This window comes from Salarias fasciatus, chromosome 1 (genome assembly GCF_902148845.1).
Source record: "Salarias fasciatus chromosome 1, fSalaFa1.1, whole genome shotgun sequence".
Classification (NCBI taxonomy): domain Eukaryota; kingdom Metazoa; phylum Chordata; class Actinopteri; order Blenniiformes; family Blenniidae; genus Salarias; species Salarias fasciatus.
The window spans coordinates 17,057,947-17,080,467 of NC_043745.1; the positions used below are offsets into that span (position 1 = coordinate 17,057,947).

Sequence of the window (22,521 nt, forward strand, 5' to 3'; positions counted from 1 at the left end):
CTGTGTCATTTGGCATCTTGTTTTTATCTGCTCACAGATGGAAGCTCAGTGATGAAGGCACACACACACACATGCAGATATACTGAGCAGTGTGTTGCAGTGATTGAACAAAAAGAGCGCGCACACACACCACTCTTCCTTCCCAGCAATCCCATGTTATTTTCTCAGTCTTACTGGGCTCATTGTACAGACCTGTGCACAAAACATAAAAAAAAATGCAGTTTTGTGTTTCATAAAATGAGCATTGAATTGACGCACCTGATGTAACGTAAACAGTCCTTGATCATATGGTATGACATTTAAAAAACAAACACCGACAGACAGAATTATTTTGACTGTTCTCTAGTTAAATTTATTTAGATAAATTCTTTAGGTTTTTTGCAAGTTTTTTTTTAAGTTAAGCTATAATCCCTGAATGTGGTTCTTTATTGAGTGTTTAACAGTTTCAATCCAGTGTCTGAAAAATGTGCATAATACAGCATCAGGCTTTATTTCTGGTTTTTGTTTGTTTTTGTTTTTTTATTTTGAAACAGCACTTGCTTATGGTACAAATCAAAACTTTTGTTAAAAATGAAATATAAAGCATCCTCAGATTTATTCAAAAAATGTACCTGAACACAACAATTGCTTGGTAAGTATGGTATAAGCACTGGTCTGGTGGTATATTCGTTTTTTTCTAACTCTGCTTCATCTGCCCTTCGTCTTTAGGTGGTCACGACCCACTCAGATAAATGGCGTTTTGGAGTTCTATTCCATCTTCCTGTCACATGACGGTGCAGAGCCGGTGCTGGCCTATAACAGCTCTGAACTTTTTGAAGACTGCACGCTCCGCAACCTAACCCCGGGGACGACGTACACCATCACACTGGCCGTGGGTCTTTTAGCGACTGGTTATTATATATTTCACACTGTGTTGGTGCTCTTGACTCTCTGTGTGTGTGTGTGTGTGTGTGTGCGTGTGCGTGTCTCTTCAGGCCTGCACAGGAGGTGGGTGCACATTAAGCCCTCCGAGTCAGGCTCAGACTGAGGAGAGCACCCCGGAGAATGTTCCTGCTCCGCTGGTCACCCCTTTGTCCCCACATGCACTCAACGTCAGCTGGACTGCTCCCGACACTCCCAATGGTGAGAGGGCAACTTCATCAACAACCCACACCAGAATCATTCAATAATATCTGAAAACTTACTCTGAGACTAAGGATAGTGTTCGTGTGTGTTCAAGCCAATGAACTTGTCCATCACTCATGGTTTTCAACAGATTTTCTTCATGCCGGTTTGAAAAGTAATGGAAAATAAAGCATGTCGATGAGCATGTGTGATTTGTTTTCTCATAGAATCGAGTCGTGTGTTAGTATTTACCATAATCCACTTTAGGCTTGGACACGAAGTTCTCATGACCTGTCCGTGGTGAAAGGATCCTGTCCGTGTTACTGTGAAACAAAGGAGCATTTCCCCTTTGTGTGAGGAGAATCAGATGAGTGTTCAGGAGATAAAACAGATGGACGAAAAGCACAGAGGGAAACAGAAAAAGGAACTAAAAGGAGAGGGCGTAAAGGACTCAGCAAGAAGGAGGAAAGAGACAGAGACAGGGTGAGAGAACAAACAATCTGAGATTGAGACTAACAGCGATCGGAGTGAGAGGGCCGTGCTTCACCGAGCTCCTTTAAGTGGATGAAAAGTGCTCCCTTTTGACTGAAGAGAGAACTGCAGGCTGGGAGCACTTAGACTCGCACTGGCTGGCTCTCGGTCCGCTTTCTCTATTTTCCTTACTGTTCTATAATGCACACTTGCACCCAGTTACTCGCTTTTATAGTGACATTGGTCAAGGTGTATTTTATTCATGATCATTTGGAATCCCACTATTCAGTTTCATTTGAGATATAGCGTCACAGCACAGTAAATTAAATTGTTCTAGTGCAAAAACAATGGCTTAAATCAGAAATCAGCATGCTCTGATGTGAATTATCATTAGACATTAAAGGTTATTTTTCAATGCTAATATTTTACCCTCCTGCAGCTGTGAAGCAAAACTTAACCTGACTGACATTAAATGCCATAATTAGGAGTCAAAATGTACTTTCTACCTCTTTAACCTTGAATTCATGACATCCCAGCTGTTATTTATTTTAGGTTTGAAAGTATACATTAATCAGCAGCACTGCTGACATCTTAGTGCAAGACGAAATTATGCCTGCTACGAGAAACTAAATCCACAAGAATACACTGAAATTACTTCAGCAAGTGAGGTAAAACTCCTTTTTCTTACAATTATTATTGAAATAAATTAAATTGAATGTAGTAGCCTACATTTGTCTAGCACGTAGATCAAACAATGACTTCTTTTTGCTGCAGTAATTAAATTACATATTTTAAGCATGCAGTGATTCGGTGAAAATTCTACTATTTGTTTTCTTATGAAATGTTCTTTGCTAAGTTGGTCGTACTGTGGAACTGAACTGTACTGATGAAGATCAGTGAGGGGATGGTAATAAAGACTGAGTTCTACACACACAGTGTCCACAGTGCACTGAAAATTCTGCGTCTTATAAATGAAACACTTCAGTACGGACTGCATTAACAAATAGTATACCTCATGAAATCAAATTAATTAAGCAGTGAAAACCATCTGAGAATTTCCCACTCCATTTCACAGTCTCGAACATACAACGCACTGCCACATATTATCAAATGTTACTGTCATGCTCGTTAATGTATGTGTAATTCCATAATGTGTGTGTATGTAAGTGAATCATGTGTGTTTTACGCTTAATGCCACATGAGTGCATTTTGCACCATAAACCCTGTGATGTGTGTGCATAATATCCTGGATAAATTACTTAAAGCTTTTCTCATCTGATGACAGAAATTTATAACAAGGGAGACACTTAATCATGATTACCCGATTATTTCATGCTTAAAAAGCTTTAATTTTTGCTTAAAAAGGAAGAAGAGCTCAGTGCCTTTTTTCATTGACACTTCTTTTTTTTCATAAATGGATTGCAACAATGACGATGGAGATGGGTTCCAGAGGAGTGAGATCCTGTGTTATTTCCCTCTCTCTCTCCCTCTCTCTCTCTCTCTCTCTCTCTCTCTCTCTCTCTCTCTCTCTCTCTCTGTCTCTCTCTCTCTCTCTCTCCCCCCTTCTCCCCAATTCCGCAGGGATTTGCGGGGGATAATCCTCTCGGGGATTAGGTCGGGGCAACACGCAGACAAAGAGGGGAAATAAGCCTGTTATGCATTCGCTGCTTCATTTCCCAACCTGTCTTTATTACAACCTATACTGATATGGGCTTATTCACACACACAAGCACATACAGATGTCCACACACACATACACACACACACACACTCACACGCATGTGATTGGCCACATTAAGCGCTTCCCAGATGTAGCTTGCGTCCGTGGGGTTTTTGTGTCTTCGTTTCCCTGATAGGTGTGTATATCTGTATTGAGCAATAATAAAACCCACACATGATTAAAGCAGAATAGACTCTTAGTTCTTAGCACTGATCTTTTGAGCCCCCTGTATGCATTTTTATTAAGCAAAAGCACATTTGGCCCCGTACTGTTTCATTTTTTTTTTTTTATTATGTGGGTGTAATGTAATGTAATTATTGTGCTGAGGTATCTGCGTGTGTGCATGTACGTGAGTGCAGGTACGTGCGAGTTCCCATCTGAATGTGTGGTGTGTTCATGTGCGCTTTCGCAGACGTGTTCGTCGTACATGCACACCTATTTGAACACTCATTTGTGTGTGTGTGTGTGTGTGTGTGTGTGTGTGTGTGTGTGTGTGTGTGTGTGTGTGTGTGTCACTCCAGCATATCTGTCCTTCTCGGGGCCTTTATCCTCACAACGCCTTTGGTTACATTTGTCATTTTGATGCTGCTTTCATCATTGGATCACTCTGGGACACACTGACAAGCAGGTGTGGAGCCCCTAAGTCAGTTTTCATTTGCATTGTAATCCAATGACCCAGACTGCATCCCGGCACGGCGAAGCTCTCCCAGTCATGGCAATCACTATTGTAAATGAGTGACCAACGTAAAGACAGTGTAAATGTCACAAGGAAAGAAAAAATCCTGTCCCTGACATGCTTGGAACATCTTCATAAAACAATGCCGATGAAAATGCGTCATATGTTTTCAGATGAAAGGGGACTGTGTTTGTGATCCCTTCATGTTGTATTCAGTTGAAAACATTCACCATGATCGACCCAAAACAGCCAATCAGATTTCTTTCAATGCTATAATCAGAGTTGAGATCTTGTATATAATCAATTGTTTCTGTTTAACAGGCGTTATAACCAGCTATGGTCTGTGGCTGGATGGAGTTCTCATTTTAAACGCCAGCTCCTCCCAGAAGTTCTTCGTGGTGGATGGACTCTCTCCGTGGAGCCGGCATGTATTCAGGCTGCAGGCCTGCACAGCACAGGGCTGTGGCAAGGCACCAATGGTCAGTGAATTGCTTTCTGTTCAACAAAATGCAGTTTGATAAAAGCCAATGATTCTTGTTCTGGGGATTTTTCAAATTGCGGGTGATTAAAGAGTTGGTGAGACTGTTTTGAGTTTGTCCTTGACATTGTTTCTAACAGCTCTATTTTTCTGTTTGCCTGCATGTTTACTTTCCCTACATATATTGTAATATTAAAAGCATGCTACAAATAAAGCTCCTGCAATGTAGTATAACCTTGTTCTTATCACCAACACGTGGTGTTCAGTGTAGAAAAGGCTTCATAAAATTCTCCACTGGGTGAAATAAAACCTAAGCTAAACAGACAATTTCATGAAACACATCATTGCTGTGCCTAATGCTCTAAAACAGAGCCACACTTGTGGATTGCTTGCACAGAAGCCAACAAACTGTGTGTTTGCTTGTGTGTGTGTGTGGTGTGTGTGCACGGGCGTGCACGCATGTCACAGGGTGTCATAAAGGTGATCGATTCGCTCAGCTCAATAACGAGGGTTGGCGTGGCGACAGTGACATTTGGTAGGAAATGCCACTCCATGCTCAACGACATCTCTGACGGCAGGCCATATTTTGGGGCATTTTTCCAATACGGACGCCATGTTTAGTCAAACACAGAGAACCGCTGACACAGCAGAACAGAGAGAGGAGGGTGGGAAAGAGGGGGGAGGAGAACGAACAGCCGACAAGGAGGAGGATGGGAAGGAAAGGAGGAAATTGAAGGATAACAGTAAGAAATGATGAAGTCAATGGCCAAAAGAAAATGAAAGATTAGGTGGAAAAGACCCAAAGGGAAGCTGAGGAAAGTGTGGACCACAACCTGCATTTAACCCTTTTCTGAAGGAGCTGTGGGGGACCTTTGATAGTATTCGAGAAATTTGAGGCCTTGCTCAAATCAATCAATTAATCCAAATTTATTTCTACAGCACTTTTCATAGCAGAGCAATAGAAGTGCTGAATACAGGTTAAAATAATTACGAGGAAAAAAAAAACAAAAACAGAGAACCCACGTTATACGCACACACACACACACACGTGCGCGCACATGCAACGCACCCGACAGACAGGGCGCCCCCCACACTGAGAACGGGCATCCCCAAACCAGCCAGGCTAAAGGGACCCATGGACCGCCCCCCCCCCCCCAAGAAGTAGACGGGATACTGCCCTCAGTATGGAGGACCCCCCTCCCACCCCCCTCAAAAGCTCAGAGTCGTATTGAACAGGATGTGGTGGTGTGTTCAGTTTCCCTGCAGAAGTCTCCTGGTTGTCCTCCAGGGAATCAACACAGTCCTCACCAAACCTTTAATCACCACCTCCGCCCTGAGATGTTTATGAAAGTGATTTAAGAATAAAAGATGTGGATAAATAGAGGTTTGTGCTCATATGCAAAACTTTACAGCCTACAGGCAATCTGCAGTGCAATCACAGACTTGATTTACCAACGTGTCACATATCTGTACCGTGAGCTTTTCACCAGCTCAGAACTCATTAATGTTCAAGAACTGCCGGATAACAGCTGAACTAGTCTTGGAGTAGGAGGCAGAACGCCTCTCCTCTGGTTATTTTTTTTACCATTGCACAGCAATAAAATCTAAATAAATCCAGTCTTGGAAGCACTAATGTCATGAGTTCTCCATACCAAAACATTTCGGCTTATGTAAAAAATACATTGACTGCTTAAAACTTGTAATGGTAAGAGTTTGATATTTTTTATGGGATCACAGTACATTTTTGTGAAAAACTATTGTGAGAAAGTGCTGTGATTATCTAACTTTGTGCTGAATGCCTGTTCTTGTCATCCATACGGTGATCCCTTCCTCTTCATTCTTTTAATTCAGGTGGAGAGTCGTACTTTAGAGCTGGCCCCAGAGGGCCCCATACTGCTGGAGATGGCAAATCAGAGCTCGAGATCACTGCGAGCCCGCTGGATGGCCCCTCCTCGAGCAAATGGAAACCTCAGCTACACAGTGTACTACAAAAGCAAAGGTAACAACTACATTTCACTCCTTCTCTCTCCCATAAATAAAGACACTTAAGTGTATAACTCTAATACACACAGAGCAGCAAACATGCATAAAAACAACCAGTCACAGGTTCCATGTATTATTACTGGGTCTGTTTTCACCTCCCATGTCCCACATTGTGCTCATCTGAGACACTGAATTCCAAGACATTTCATGAGTCAGCGCCACAAATAGTCTAAAGCTCTTGAAGACTGCGAAAGTTGTGCAAACGTGCTCAATCATAAAAAAAATGGCTTTTTTTTCCTTCTTTTTTTTTGCGAGGGGAGGGGGTTGTTGTTGATTTTTTTTTTAACCAGCATCTGCTTATTAATCATCCATCTTCATCAGAAGTGCAGCTTTGTTCTGAGATGGCATTTGCAGACTTCTGTACAATATGTCACAAGTCCCCGAAAGGGCAAATAGTACAAATAAGTCATCATGTACAAACCAAAATATCTAATGTAAAGTTAAGCAAGTGCATTGGACTGTGTAAAAATCTGGAGATGACCTGAATTACCCACAGGAAGAACATGCAAGTTCCGTACAGACAGGCCATGTCATAAAAATCAAACCTGGATCTTTTCACTATATTAAACATTATTAAAATGTTGCCTTGCAAATGTAAAGGCAAGATTTATTGACCCGCTAACCTGTGACGCTTCAAGACTCACGGGTCAGTGTTCACCCAACAGAGCCAGCATGCACTGAAATTCAGACGTGAAATCTGAAATATGATGGCCACCAAAACCAGTTCGGGAACAAGACGCAACTTCGGAGGTGGACATTGATAGAAAGGAGGAATAGACCTACATTCATGTTTTAACTCACATCAATTCCCCCACTTCCTCACACACACACACACACACACACGCACACACACACACTCACAGAGTCAGTCAGGACTTTGATCCAGCCCTACCAGAGGAAGCGACACATGAAAATGAGTGCAGAGGAGGATAGAAGAGGTGTGGAAGAAAGAGAGAGAGAGAGAGAGAGAGAGAGAGGGATGGTGTTTCGCTCTAGTTATCCATAACGCCTTATTTCTTTGATACAAACTGCCTTCATCACTTCTCAGAACTGATTTTGGTTTGCGTGTGTCTGTCCATCTAAATATATTGGATAGGCTTACATGGTGTATTTTTCTGATCCCTCTCCCTTGACTATCCTTGCATAACCTCAAAATGGGGACCATTCTCTTTTGATCACACTCCATTCATCTCAGCCTGAATTCCTCTCTCCCGAACTCTCTTTTATTCCACTCTCTTTGCACTTCCGTCTTGCACGTGTCTCTCATGAAGCACTTCTCTGCCATCACTTTGATGACTCGAATAAATAAACGTACCATGAAAATAATCCATGCACGACGACAGTGCTTTCCCCGTCACTTGATGCGTACGGTCTGCTCGGCCTAATATGTCTCTTTCCCTCTCTTAGACGGCGAAGGCATGTTGGATGGAGGCACAGCGGCTGGGATCTGGTCGTCTGTGAATGACCTGCAGCCTTACACCAGTTACAGCTTCTGGATCAGAGGGTGTAACACACAGGGTTGTGTCGACAGCCTGCCACACAACATTACTACACCTCCAGCAGGTACGCACTCAGTGAAAGTGGTCGTACATAGATGTCCACGTCTCAGTTTATATTTTACAATGGAATCTCCAAACTATTGATTGTATCAATACATCTGAAACTCTCTTAAAGTCGCAGTAGTTGGTTTGTCATCTTTGTGTGACTTCGTGGTTTACTTTGTTTGCAAGGTTTTGACAGATTATTGGAAAAGAATGTGTTTCCACACACCAGCTTGTAGGGCTGCACAATATGCTGCGAAGTTTATCATTTTCGTGATATTCACATAAGCGAGAAACATATTGCAAAAAACCGACTGCGGTGTAATTAATATTTTCAATGCACTGTGCGGTAACGCTCTGCAAATTCAAAATGACAGAACTTGAAGTTTTAAAGAAATAAGTTTTGTGACTAAGTAATTGAAGAAGATATTTATGAGAACAATGACAGCAATATTCCTCTATTTAAATACTTGTATTTATTTGACATTGTATAGTGATTATAGTACCAAAAAATGCTATTGCGTATTTTCATTTTATCTGATATTGTGCAACTTATAGTACACCTGAACCTTAGACTTTATGTTCAAAATATGTTTGAAAGCATTTTAACCTTCCATTCATTCATCTCCGATACTGCTTCATCCAAATTAGGTTTCCAGGGTGGCTGGATGATGATCCCAGCTTATCATGGGTGAAGGCAGGGTACACTAGGAAGGTCACCAATCCGTCAGAGATCACCGCAAATTACAGGCGTCAGTTAACCTCAAACGCATATTTTTGGGGTTATAGCAGGACCTGGAGAAAACCAGTGCGGGGAACACTGAAAAATTTCACAAAGAGTCGCACTCGACTAGACTTGAACCAGGGATACTCTCACTCCAATGCAAGAGTGGCACCTTTCAATATTGAAAAGTGAAATATCCTGAACAGGGGCGCTCCAGTCTTTCACAAGGGACATAATTTGCATTCATAATGTGAAGATCCAAACCAAACTCCCACCTGATCTGCCTGACTGCTTCTAACTGCTTCATTCAGAGCCGCTGTAAATCTTCACGTTTTATTGCATTTTAATGGCATCAAATGAGTATTAATAAAATGATAAAAGTAAATAAAATCAAACTAAATACAGAGGAAAACAAATGAACAGTGTGACTGAATGCAACAGCATAAAATCAATGAAAGCATAAAACACACACACACACACACACACACACACACACACACACACACACACACACACACACACACTTGAAGTTTGACTGCCATCCACCAAAAGTGTGAAGCGACTCAATTCAGATCTTTAATGCAGCAAGCCACAATGAGATTAACTATGTATTTAATAATTCAATAAACAAATGTTTGTCCATGTGGTTTAACCAGTCAGATGGTGAAAATATTTGAGTCTCAAATCAATAAAGTCTTCCTCAACTGAACATCTTTTTTCAGCTCATCAAAGATCAGGATAGAAACAATCTGAATAAGTTGTACTAATGTAAAGCTGTGCAAATCCCAGCTACCATCTGTGTCAAAAACTTTAAACTTTCAATATCAATATACATGTTTTTGAATGTGATTTTATTTTTCCGTCTTTAAAATATGCATATTTGCTGTCTAGACTTAAAATGGACAGTCAAGTGTTGGAAAAAAATAAATGTCCTCTCTAATGAACCTTGAAGACCACAGGCTGACATGTCCTCAGTTAAAGTGAGACACTATTGCCCCTTCATAAGTGGGATTGTTCCAGGTTTGCATGGTGTTTTGCAGAATGGAATAAAATACATCTTGAGTGTGTTCTCCAAATACCACTCCCAAATTCATGTGAACTGCAGAACTGGAAAAGTTTGTTTTTTCCATAAGTCACCATGCAGGAGAAAAAAAGAAATTCACTGGAGCAATGTTAAACACATTAAATGTCAAAGCTGATCAGTGGTAACCTGCAAACCCTCATACCTACAGATACACATATTAGCATCTTGGCTGATGTTCCCACAAGTCTTTAATACATGTAACGTCGCACACACCGCACCACACCCACAACAACAAAAAGACTGACTTAGGAAAGTTCTGCTGTTCAAGTTCAAAACAAAGGCATAAGAAAGTATAAATTTTAAATACCAGACGTTTCCTCTCTTTCTATCTCTCTTTCTACCTCTGTGCCTCTGGCATGTCTTTAGACTTCTTTAAGGCAAACTGTCTTGATGCGTCCTTGTTCTATGAAAGAACAGAGAGAAGATAGCCGAGCAAGAGACAGAGAAGCTGAGGAGGAGGAGAGCAGAGAGAGAGAAGTGAACATAAAAGTGCATAGTTTAAAACGATTAGTGACACCTCTGATATTGTACCTGCTAACACAGCATGAGAGAGACACAGGCTTACCATCAGCGTCTCCTTCTGGTGTGTGTGTGTGTGCGTGTGTGCGTGTGTGTGTGTGTGCGTGTGTGTGTGTGTGTGTGTGTGTGTGTGTGTGTCTGTGTGTGTCTGTGTCTGTGTGTGTGACTAACACTGACATGTACACATCCAAGGAATGAGGTGTTTGGTTACCTATGACTTAATGTTTCCTTAAAATCAGGTTTGATCATTTCAGCCTTTGCTGTTGAATTTGTCTCACTGATTTTTTTTATTAAGTTATTTTTATTATTCAAAGTTTTTAGACGGAACAAACAGACAGTCAGAACAGCGGTCAGGGTCAGGACAGGTCCAATGTACAGACATCTCCTCTGTAAAATATAGTCTGTATGAAATCTATGAAACAGAACAGGAGCTTTCAACATTTTAGGTTCGTATACCATTTCCAAGGTTCTCAGTACCACTAAAACTTAGCACTTAATATCTCAGAGAGAAGGTCAGACAGACATATGACAGACATCCCCAATGATACCTGTGGGTTCTTGGTAGCCTACAGTGGCCTCATGAGTGGCCTACAGGGGTCTTTCTTTCAACGAGAGATCAACATAATTTTTTTTTTTTTTTTTAATTTGAGAGTTGTTGACTTTCTCTAAAAATGTTCACAAAAAAATATAGTTTTTGTTAAAAGGTAATAAATATGACTTTAGATTAAACAAATGTAGATTTTTTTTCTGCTTTGGTGAATCATTTTTAATAACTGTATTCATGTGCAAACATTTGCCGATCAAGGTGATTTATGCTTCTAACTATAAGAGAGAACATTGTAAAATGCATCCCTTGGTGCTCCTTGCTACATTTGAATGACCCCTGACTGGTTGATGAGTCCTTTAATAGAGACTGCAACACCAACACTTCAGTATGAAAGAAGCTAATCAAAACCTGGAGATTTACAGTATTTACTGACTTTGATTTTTTTGATAATGAGCAAGTAACTGATTTACGCTCCATATTTTGGTTTCTTTTGTTATGTAGTTATCACTTTCTGTTCACTTCACTTTGTTCTTCTGAGATCTCTTGAGTCATTTGGTTTAAAAAAAAGATAATTGTTTTTTCCGTATATGCATTTAGATAATGATTGTGTGTTATATTTGTATATTATAGGGATGCTTTAAAATGCAAGACACCACTAATATATTTTCTGAATTCCAAACTAGAGTGTTTTGAGGAGGATTTTCAGATGTGTGTGTCTGCGCGCGTGTGTATGTGTGTGTGCATGCAAGTGTTTGTAAGCCATCTTTAAGATAAGATGTCTTCAGCAATCAGCTTGTTGTAGTGGAAAGAGAACAATGTTTGATTGAAGAGTCACTTTATACATCGAAGGGCGTGATTCTACTTCACATAGTCACACATAGCGGTCACTCTGATTTTCTCCTTGTATTTATTGTCCTTATCTCTTTTTGTTTGGTCTTTCCTGAAATCTCCGATGTCTCTGTCAAGATCACAGCAATCAGATTGAATCAGTTTTTTTAGAGATTTTTTTTCAACACCAACTCGATCATGCTTGGATGAAAAAGTGGTGAACTATTGAAAGAGTGCTGTTGTAAGACCGTTGTAACACTGGTTTATGTTTCTGTGTGGTTGTAAGAGAGTATATATGTTTTTTCTGTGTTTTTTTGTGTGTACGATTTTTTTCTTTTGGCATTCTGCTTTTATTCTTTAATTCACTTTTCACTCCTGTATTATCCTTTTCCAGTTATAACTCCTTTGCAAGGTTCCTCCCTGCTAGATGGAGTGTCTTCTTGTATTAAAAGCAGTTTTTTAATCCGTATGTTGTCAGTATGAAACCGTATACTTAATCGCTCGTTGTTCTTGGTGCTCTATCCTTCCGTCTTTCTTTGTCATGTAGCCCCAGATGGGTTGTCGCCTCCGACTCTGGCCCACGCAACTCATGCCAGTCTGAACGTTTCCTGGTCTGCCCCTGCCAACGCCAACGCACCGGGCCCACTTTTCTACAGCCTGCAAATGAGGACGTCCCCACAGAGGCCTGTCATCAGGTGAAAGAGAGACATCCACAGTTAAATAAACATGCAGACAAGTTTCTGCACAGTTATGTACAACGCCTGCCAGTTGTCTGAGACAGGGACACGTGATAATGAATGGCAGTAAGAAGATGGCAGATACACAACTGCTTCAAATGTATATCATACATTTGTCATCCTAAAAACGCATATGCGTGCACATGTACATACAAAGGAGTACATTATACGGTGCAGCTGAATATGACACGTCAACGTGACAGACCATCAGAAAAAGAGAAGGAATGAAGCAGGAAGATGGGGCGGCAGAGTCAAAAAGATATAAAAAAAAAAAAAATCTCAGAAGGGAGAGAGAGAGGTAGAGAAAACGTGATGGAATAAAAAGAGAGAGAGGGTGTGCATCTGATATGTATTCATTACATGCTTCCTGACAACAAATTGCAATTTAATCCAAGAAGAGGAGGCTCTCATTCTGTGGTAATAAATAAATGACTAGCTACATGTATTATATATCAGACAGCCATGCCCTCCTCCTCCTCTGCTATGGAAATCTCATTGTTCCCTGATTTATTCATTCATTCATCCCTTCTATCCATCTGATGCTAAATGGTCAACAGTCCCTCATTTATGACAATGTTCCTATACTCTGTCCTAGATTCCTTTGTATGATTATATGATATGGGATCAGGTATGACACAGGAATATGATAAAGAGCAGTGAAAGGTATTCTGCATATTGAAAAAGACGGTCTTTGATGTGAGACTCTCTGAAACTTAAACTTTAAGCATGTTGATGTTAAAATCTGTTTAAGTTCAAAGGAAAACATAAGAGGGTTTCCTAAAGACAAAACTGGACAAATTCAGAGCTCAAAATGTTCGAGCCTTTCTGTACAAGGAACCTTTTTTAACTGAACCCCAGATAAATATTTGATAGCTTTTCAAATGTCATTTGTCATCGTTATATCTTTTTTTTTAACCACTGACAAACAATCATACACCATGTATGCATGAATTACACAAAAAGCAGGAGTCAAAAAAGGCCTTAAAGCATTTGGTTCATGCTGTTAGCTGAAAGTAGACCTTTGACCACATGTCAGATGTTCTGCATCTGCATTTAGTGGTTCCATTGAATCACTGTGTGCCATGTAAGTGTAGCATTAACAAACCACGGCAGGTGCTCCCGCAGAAAGAAAAGGAGCTGTCCAGTGCTGAAGCTCGATCACAAAGGAGTCAAACAGGAGATGACTTATGTGGGTAAAAGAATAATATTGTACAAGGATAAAATGCTAAATGGGAATTTTTAAATCTCTGGGCAAAAAATATTTTTGGGAAGATAAAACAAGCCTTGTTAGGTAGTGACCACTTTTAAGATGTTCTTGTCTTTTCAAATTTCCAACTAGTCATGTGAAAGTTCAAAATCAGCGCTTGTGAGATTGTTGTTTTTGGTGCTGCCACTCTTTGGCCACCTGTTATCAGACAGCATCACGGGTTTTTTGTATCTCACACACACACACACACAAACGCTTGTACTCATGTTTTTGTTCTTCCACTCTCAGGCTTGTGGAGAATGCAACAGACGCCTTTTCTTATTCTGTGGATGGCTTGTCACCGTACACGCAGTACCTGTTCAGAGTGGTGGTTTCACATCTGCACGGGCAGACAGCCAGCCCCTGGGCAAGCATGCGCACTGCAGAACATCGTAAGTAAACATTTTCAATAGGTGCACCATCATATTATTACATCCTTTTCAATCACAGATCACAGTCCACATGAGAAATGTGATTCATGAATGATTCTGAAAACCAGTAGTTTAGTTGTTCTTATTAGTTGTTCAGGTGGAACCGTGTTTGCAGCTCACCTGTTGCTGATGGTTATTGTTGCGTTTTCATACTGCATTGAGCTGCTCATGTCAGCAGGCCTGCCGAGTTTCCCAGAGAATGTCTAGGAGGTGGCCGGCAGCAGCTGGTTGTTCAGGGGCCTCTGCTGTCCGTGCTGTAGAGTCAAAGTTAAACTCAAGGAATCTGGCAGATCTGCTGGTTTTCAGTGATGATCTGAAACAACAGACACTTATCGAACCCGTCTTTGCCCTGTATTCTCCCACCCAAACCGTTTTATTGCATTAGAATGTTTTGATATCTTGATGTTTCTAGCCGTGGTCTGTTTTATCGAAACAATTGAAGTGAGACAAAACATATAAAACTCAAGAAGGTAGTGGAAACATGAGGGCAGATGGGGCTGGGTGACACACACTGACAGGCTGAGATTTGCATACAGTAAGGTGTGTGTCTGTCTGCGAGTGACCTAGCCAGTGTCATTGTGGGCTAATTGCTGTAATAGAATCATATTAGCCAGTGGAACAGCCTCCTCAGTGCAAAGTTATAAATTAATTAGTACCACGCTATTATCACATACATTATCATTAAGCAGCTGAGATTTGCATACATTGATACACACACATGCACGCAGACACAGGATTGGGTGACAAAATATGTACACATGTTTGTATACATGCACTTGAATGCTGGAGTAGTGACACACATAATGAGCCTTACACACACACACACACACACACACACACACACACACACACACACACACACACACACACACACACACAATTGCAGACATTTAGGATATATTAAATTATGGCCTTGATTTTCTCATTGCTATGCAGAATTGAATTCCCTCAACCACACACACACACACACACACACACACACACACACACACACACACACACACACACACAAAGACATCTACGTAAACGTATTTGCACGTTGAGAATTGTTGCTGTTTTTTGATCTTTTTATTTTAGCAATGCTAGATTAAGTGTAGAGTGATCTTATATGTTCTTGTGTGTACACTGGTGTTCAAGCAAGATTGAAAAACAAGCATGGATCCGTATCGTTGCCTTGTGATTTTGTATGTGCATGATTGTGTTTGTGCGCGTGGACTGTAATAACCAGCCGGTCGGTCACACTGTACCCCATTTTTCAAACCTCCATCCCTCCCTCAGCCTCTCACAGGCACACAGCCATACTGTGAACATGTGTCGTACACATGCACACCTCCTGGTCCTCCTTATACATGACATATGATGCGCACAAGCAATCCGATGCAGTCACAAAGTTTTCAGCACTGAGGATTTGCTTAGTAACATGCAGCCAAAGAAAAATGGACAGTTTTGCATGTGTGTCTTGTATCATTTATTCACTCTGAGTATCTGTGCTGTGGATTAATCTACATTCATGGAGTTGTATATATGTATATTACTCTCCATAATGTTAATCATTTATGTGTATCTTGTTCTATTCATGAGTCCTAAATGTCACTCTTGAAAACATACATATTTTAAACTTGCATAAAAATTGCTAAATTGCAGTGATTGAATGCAAAGTCGTTCCAGAAGTCTCTGGTGCAAAGGTATTTAAAACCATGCCATCATCAAGCAAAATGCAGTCATGTTTAATTTTCCTAATGATTGTAATTGGTCACTGGAAGTTTATTTCATCAAGACAATAGGCAAGACCCGGTTCCCCTCATACTGTCCGCTCTCTTCCGTGAGGGAAAACATGGGTTTGGTATGATTGGTTTGGTTAAGTTCAAACTTTTCTTTGTACTTTTTTTCTTTCTTTTTTTTTTTTTTTTTTTAATTGGTAAAATTTGTGAATCTGATGTCTGAATTTCCCCTTTGGCATAAATATAGAGAAAGAGAAATCACTCTCATGGCTAAACCAGGAACAAAACCACTTGCACTCATTTTTTTACATTCATAAAGAAGTGATATGTCCATTAAATCATAACTGACATGACCGAAAACTAATTTTAAGTCCTTTAATAGAGATATATTTTACTGAGCTGTTGTAACCTTGCTTATTTAGATAATAATTAACAATGTACATCCCAATATTTGTTCACACACATGCATTTATTCCTATTCTACAAAATTGTATCCCTTTCTCTCTAGTTTCTTTCGGACTTTGTGTGTTTTTCATCCAATTTTGTTCCAAGATGTATCCTTTTTCCTCTTTTTCCGGCTCTCTGCATGTTCCCCTTTCACACAATATAATCTGCACTTCTTAGGGGAATAAAGAAAAAAAGACAAGCAACGGGGTTAAAAAGTGAAGAGGTAAAAAAAAAAAAAAAAAATCAAGTGAGAAAAAAGTGAAATGAGGAAGTAGGGAAGAAAGAGGAAGAGAAGAAAAGAGAGGCCTAATGACAGAACAGAGAAGGAGAGAGACCCATGCTTTCTCCCTCCCTTTTTATCATTCCATTAAAGTTTTATATCCATCTTTTTAATGTAATTTGGTCCCTATGAATTCCTGCCACTGCAGAACAGACAGACGGCTCCTGTGAACATAAACTCTAGCCGTGTTGGACAGCTCCCTTTCCTCTGTCTACTCCCATGTTCACACCAGCTAAGTGATCTAAGAGAGGTGTGTGTGTGTGTGTGTGTGTGTGTGTGTGTGTGTGTGTGTGTGTGTGTGTGTGTGTGTGTGTGTGTGTGTGTGTGTGTGTGTGTGTGTGTGTGTGTGTGTGTGTGTGTGTGTGTGTGTGTGTGTGTATCATATAGTGATATGGAGGGTTTGAATAATACTCCATTCGGACAAAATGATCAAACAGTCTTTGGAAGTAAAACTGTGCGTGTGCGCATGTTTGAATTTTTAAAGGAATCCCTGTATTAGTTCAGTAAAGCTGCAGCGTAAAGTGACAGAGAAGCATAAAGGGAGTATGTAACACAATAAATTTGATTAAAGGTGATGACAGAACACTAAGATTTATTGTTAATTAATTTCGAAATGACTGTACGAATAAAGTTATATTTCACTTTATGCGTTTTCTTCAGTTAATGTTGCAAAAAAAGGAACTTTCATAGTTACCAGGCTATTTTGTGTTCTTTTAAACCCATTGTCATAAACTTGTAGGAAAATATCCCTTGAGTGGATTCTGTGATTTTTTTTTTTTCTCAGTTTCTGTTCTATTTTTATTTTTGGAGTGAGACAGTATTCCCAGAACACTTTCACATTTTTGATTTTAAATGCTACATTTAAAGTCATCCCAGATAATCAGCAATTTCAAAGCATGTTGCAGCTTTACATTGACCGACTCAAAGGTTTGGTGATGGTTGTGCTTATTTGAAGACTAATACACATCTCGTATACAAGTGAAGCTATCCTTACAAATCAAGCTCATGACCTTGGTCAGGCATGCTCCTCTCCCTCACTTCCCCCTTATTGAATCCTAAACCAGCAATGACATTAAATAATCTGTAGAAAAAGCTAAGATATGAAATGCAATGTAAATTCTCGGCGTATTGCTCGTCACGTTTTGACACCGTGTCGTAAGCATCTTGATAACACTAAAGCTCAGCATTTGTCCTCATTATGACTCCCAGGATCCTTGATTCACCTTCAAAAGCCCAGCCGTGGACATGCAAACGTTCCCACAAACACACACAAGCGTGCATAGGACCCTGTCCGGGGCAAAAAAATAATATCCTTCCTTTTCTTTTCACATGGATACATTCAAATATACACACTTAGAATATACATCAGCTGACCAGAAGGTACATGCATGCATCCAACTATAAACAAGCAGCTTTCTAGCAAGTAACCCCCCCCCCCCCCCCACACACACACACACACACACACACACACACACACACACACACACACACTTTTCCCTCCCCCCGTCCAAGCCCTTGTCAGTTGATTGTGTTATTACTATGCTAACCAAATCCTTATAAATGTGATTTAAGGCTTGGCGGCCCTGCACTCCTGTTTTAGCCTTCCGCTACTGTGTTTTACTGGAGAGAGGAGGAGTAAAGGGTGGGAGGTGTGTGTGGAGGGGGGGGTTGCACGGTGGATGAAGAGATTGAAGGAAGGTTGGAAGTGAGAGGGAAAAGGTTGGGAGAGGCAGGATGTGAATCGGAAAGGCAGGGGAGGTGAGTGAGCCGAGGGAGGGAGAGAGAGCGATAAGGAGTCAAGAAACCAGAAAGAGAAGTGTTGCTACGCGTTCCCTCAACTCTCGTTCCCTCCTATCCAGAGAGCAGTAAAGCATCAGGGGGGGAAAAAAAAAGAAGAAGAAGAAAAAAAAAAAGAAAAAAGCATCACCTGCATCTTAAATGAAAATTTCAATTGAAAAACTTAACAGCCCTTCAAATTGCAGAATTTTACACGCGCCAGTAAAGCCTAAATAACACTCAACACTTAGAGAGAGAGGGAAGATGGAGAGGGGGGAGGGGGTAGAGGGGTGGAGGGCAGGAACAGGGGTAACAACTGGGGTTATTTTGGCAGGTTGATGGAGACCAAATCAAGGTGACTGGTTTGTATTTTGCAGTGAAATTATTTTCTGTTTATCCTGTTTGTGTTTTGGAGGTATTTGTGTACGAGTTTACACATCCTCAGCTTGGGCTTCTTTTTCTTCTCTGTTTTACAAAACGTTGTCTAAAGTCACGAACACAAAAAGGCAGGAATCACAGTTGATAGACTAGCAGATGCAGATCGTCCAATTAGACGCACAACAAATAAGACACCCAAAACCGTATGCATACATGCACATGGGCAGGCTGGGAGGCGAGCTCCTCGGTTATTCGTGGGGTTCAGTGGACCTTTGGTGGTAATTGAATCAGTGTGAGTGCTGAGTAGAGCTAGCATAAAAACCTGTTAACCCAAAAGGTCAACTTTCTGCATTGTTTATTTAGCAGACAGAGAGAGGGAGAGCGAGGGAGACAGAGAGGGAGACCTCGGCACAAATGGGGGACAGAGTGGGAAGTGAGAGGAGAGGAGGAGAAAAGAGAATAGTGTTCAGGAAACATTTAAAAAAAAAAAAAAAAACGAGGAAACAAAACCAATCAAACTGACAGTAGAATAATTTGTGGTCTATGAAAAAAAGGCTTTATTACAATCATCTTACGGTGTATGTGTGCATGCCCCACGTGTATGTAACTTTGTTTTTATGCGTTTGTTGCATTTTGTGTATAAGCCGATGCTGGGTTTGGGTTGGTTTTGTAATCTGCTTATTTGATCCCAATTAACTAGCATGAACATTTTTACCAAATGTTTTTCTTGTCACTCGATCAAGTACCTGTCTGTCAAATTCAATGTGTGTTTTGTAATGGGACACCAAATGCAATATTTTTTTTCTGCAGCATATTCACCCCTAGGTGTTAATAAAGTTACCCTGAACCCTGGAATATAAGCAGGCTCATTTCTTACTTTATCACATTAAAATTTGCCTGGTTTGTACATCAAAGACACAATTAGAGATCTTTAAAAGATGAGCCGTCATGATTCTGTCTGACAAACTGTGAGGCACAGTACTGGAACTGAAACCAGTGTTATGCCGGAAACCATGTTAAACTTTCAGCGTCCTGGGCCCATTACCAGACATTAGCAGTTATCACACCCCGTGTGACGTTAGGCCTATCAGTTAATAGATAGTCCGCACAAGGCACACATACAGTAATTACACAGCTGTTGTCTCTTGTGCATGCATACTAACACACACCGATACAAGCTTTCACATTTATCTCATACAGTCATGCATGCATACTCCGAACTGCTCATCTTCTCTCTCTCTCCCTCTCTCTCCCCTCACACACAAAGACACACACACACACACACACAGGCACCGCCATCTGGGAAAGCCGTTAGCGGTTAGCGGTAGCACTTAGCGACGCAGCACGCTCCCTCAGTCCGCTCAGTCACCTTGATCTGCTTGCCCTTCACACAGCACCATTACTGCTATACTGCATCGCTGTGGGTGTGGGCATGTGAGTTAGTGTGTGCGTCAGGAGGAGGAAGCGTCTATGTATATGGACATGCGTCTGTGTGTGTCCATTATGGAGTGGTACGGTGGGATGTAAATGCAGGAGGAGGAGGAGGAGGGGGCATTACCTTCAAATGAGCTATGGTGTAGGGAAATATCCCCTCTGACTAGTCCTGTGTAGGTCCTTATCCGTGCCTGGACATGTGAGTTGGGTGATCAGGTGTTTGCCTGTGGCCTTCTGATGTGCATGTCTTTGTGCCGCCACGTTTCTAACAGGGGGAATTTAACTTTTTCGAAGAGATATTTTTGCAGATTGAGAATGTCAAGGTACAGGAACAGATTGAGTTTAGTATTATCCGAATCTGAGAATGTGACACCAGTCTTGAAAAAGAAGCAGAGATTCTTAACTAATCAATTTGATTATCGTTATTTGACCTTTCTTAAAGCAGTACTGTGCAAGATTTGCTTTAGCGCTCCCCCTACTGGTCTGCTGTGAAAGCTCACTGTCGTAAACGTCCTCCGCATCACCCCCCCTACGGCATGCAGAGAGCGTCCCACTCCCGTTTCCTTTTTTCCGCTCTTTAAAGCTTTTTTCTGTCTTTTTGGTTCTGCCATCCGTGAGCACCTAAGGGTGGTGTTGCTAGCGCTAGCGAGGTTTTCATGTTTGTTTTGCGCGCTTTTGTTAAATCTTATGCAGCGGCAGTTCCTCGCGCTGCCCGGGAACTTCCTCCGGTTGCTCCCTCTGTCGTACACATGCCTGCCTTGCACACTCAAACTTATTGGAAAACAAACACACTCGGAGACATGCTGCTTTCAGCTCAGTGCAGCGAACTCACTCGCGCTCACTTCTACGAGAGGAGGTGCCACTCCTCTTCATTTTTCATTTACCAAACGGAAATTAGAACCAATCAACACATCATGCAAAGATCGTCTATTGCAACACAATGACAGATATCGCACTCCCAACACCTTTTATCCTTGTAATCTCGTATGAGTGCCGTAAAGCAGGTTTGTTCTCGCGAGATGTAGTCGGGTCCGCTCCTCTGAAATTGCAAGCGCTGTTTTCAGGACACAGACCCCGGGGGGAGTGGAGGGACAGGTGAATCACCGTGACACGTCTTTGTTTACCCCCACAGGGATTCTGAAACACATTTATTGAGGTAAAAAAGTTGCATAGTTCTGCTTTAATTTAGCCAATAAGTGTCAGTTTTCCCTTCATACACAGTTACAAATTAAAATAAACTCCACCCAACTTCAAGTATATATCTTTGGCTCAGAGGTGAGTTGACCACTCAAACCATTAAATCATTACAGTGTTGGTTTTTGGCCAGCTGTCAAATTCCAGAAAAATTTGTAAAGGTAGTTTGAGACGTTTTTCTTATTTTTTGTTTTGAATTGTGTGGTGGAGATGCTTTTCTTTTCCATCCAGAATATCTTCCCACACTTTGTCACAGATGAATGTCATTCATAGTCAGTACTCACTGCTGCCAGCCAGGAGCACCATACTGTTTTTTTTTTTTTTTTCCCCCTATCGTGGAGATGTTGTCTAAGTTATTTGGCTTTTGACATAGTCGACCAGGGTATTTATGCTTTTCCGTTTTGCTGCAAGCACAATGACCTCTATAATTTGGGAAACTGTTATACAGTTTTGGAATTTTAAAATTCATTGTGGTGATGTTATGATTAGGTTTACTTGCTGGCAGAGTTTCACCTCTATCCACTGCTCCATCTCATATGTAGTTTTCAATCTTGTGTAGTTTGGTTTATGAAAAATGCAGCGGAGGCTGGGCCCTCAATTTATTTTTGGACTGTTCAGCAGTTGTTTTTTTTTGGTGACGTGATTACCATGCTAGTCAGCATTGAGACAGTTAATGTGCTACCAGCCATTGTCACAGCTGGTTGAAACTGTTGTCACTGATGTACAAAAACTCAAATATAAAGTAAGTAAATTGTCATCAAATGTTGTATTTCCATGCAGACAGTTAACTTGCACATTCACCAAACAATAGGAAATATTATCTACAAATGGATTTTAGGTGAAGTACATTTTAGATTGGTTACTGTTAGGTTTAATTTGTAGTGTTGTACTTTTTTATGGAAAAGTCTGTGTGAAGTTTGGCGTCGACGCTTCTGACAGTGCATTTCAGCGTACACTTCACCCTGTTAAAAGATTGGACTCACATTCAGTCACAAGTACCACAAAATCCATAAATACAATCTTAGTTTGCTCAGGGGGAGAAACTGAGAGAGACAGAGACTTTCCGTGTTAATCCCCCGGATAGGGATGGCAAAATCACTCTTTGTCCTTCTGATGTCATTCTTGATGTTAGTAGTCAAATA

The 22,521-nt window shown here is 40.9% G+C and overlaps 1 protein-coding gene across 1 annotated transcript in view; it reads left to right on the plus strand.

The window, feature by feature from the left end:
* Nucleotides 1-22,521, plus strand: part of ush2a (Usher syndrome 2A (autosomal recessive, mild)) — a 202,181-nt gene that overhangs the window by 87,777 nt on the left and 91,883 nt on the right. Inside the window, exons 42-48 of the mRNA XM_030094333.1 lie at nucleotides 709-871; nucleotides 975-1,122; nucleotides 4,293-4,450; nucleotides 6,301-6,448; nucleotides 7,900-8,055; nucleotides 12,283-12,430; nucleotides 13,968-14,110. Coding sequence (XP_029950193.1) covers nucleotides 709-871; nucleotides 975-1,122; nucleotides 4,293-4,450; nucleotides 6,301-6,448; nucleotides 7,900-8,055; nucleotides 12,283-12,430; nucleotides 13,968-14,110 — 1,064 coding nt within the window. The remainder of the gene's footprint in view (nucleotides 1-708; nucleotides 872-974; nucleotides 1,123-4,292; nucleotides 4,451-6,300; nucleotides 6,449-7,899; nucleotides 8,056-12,282; nucleotides 12,431-13,967; nucleotides 14,111-22,521) is intronic.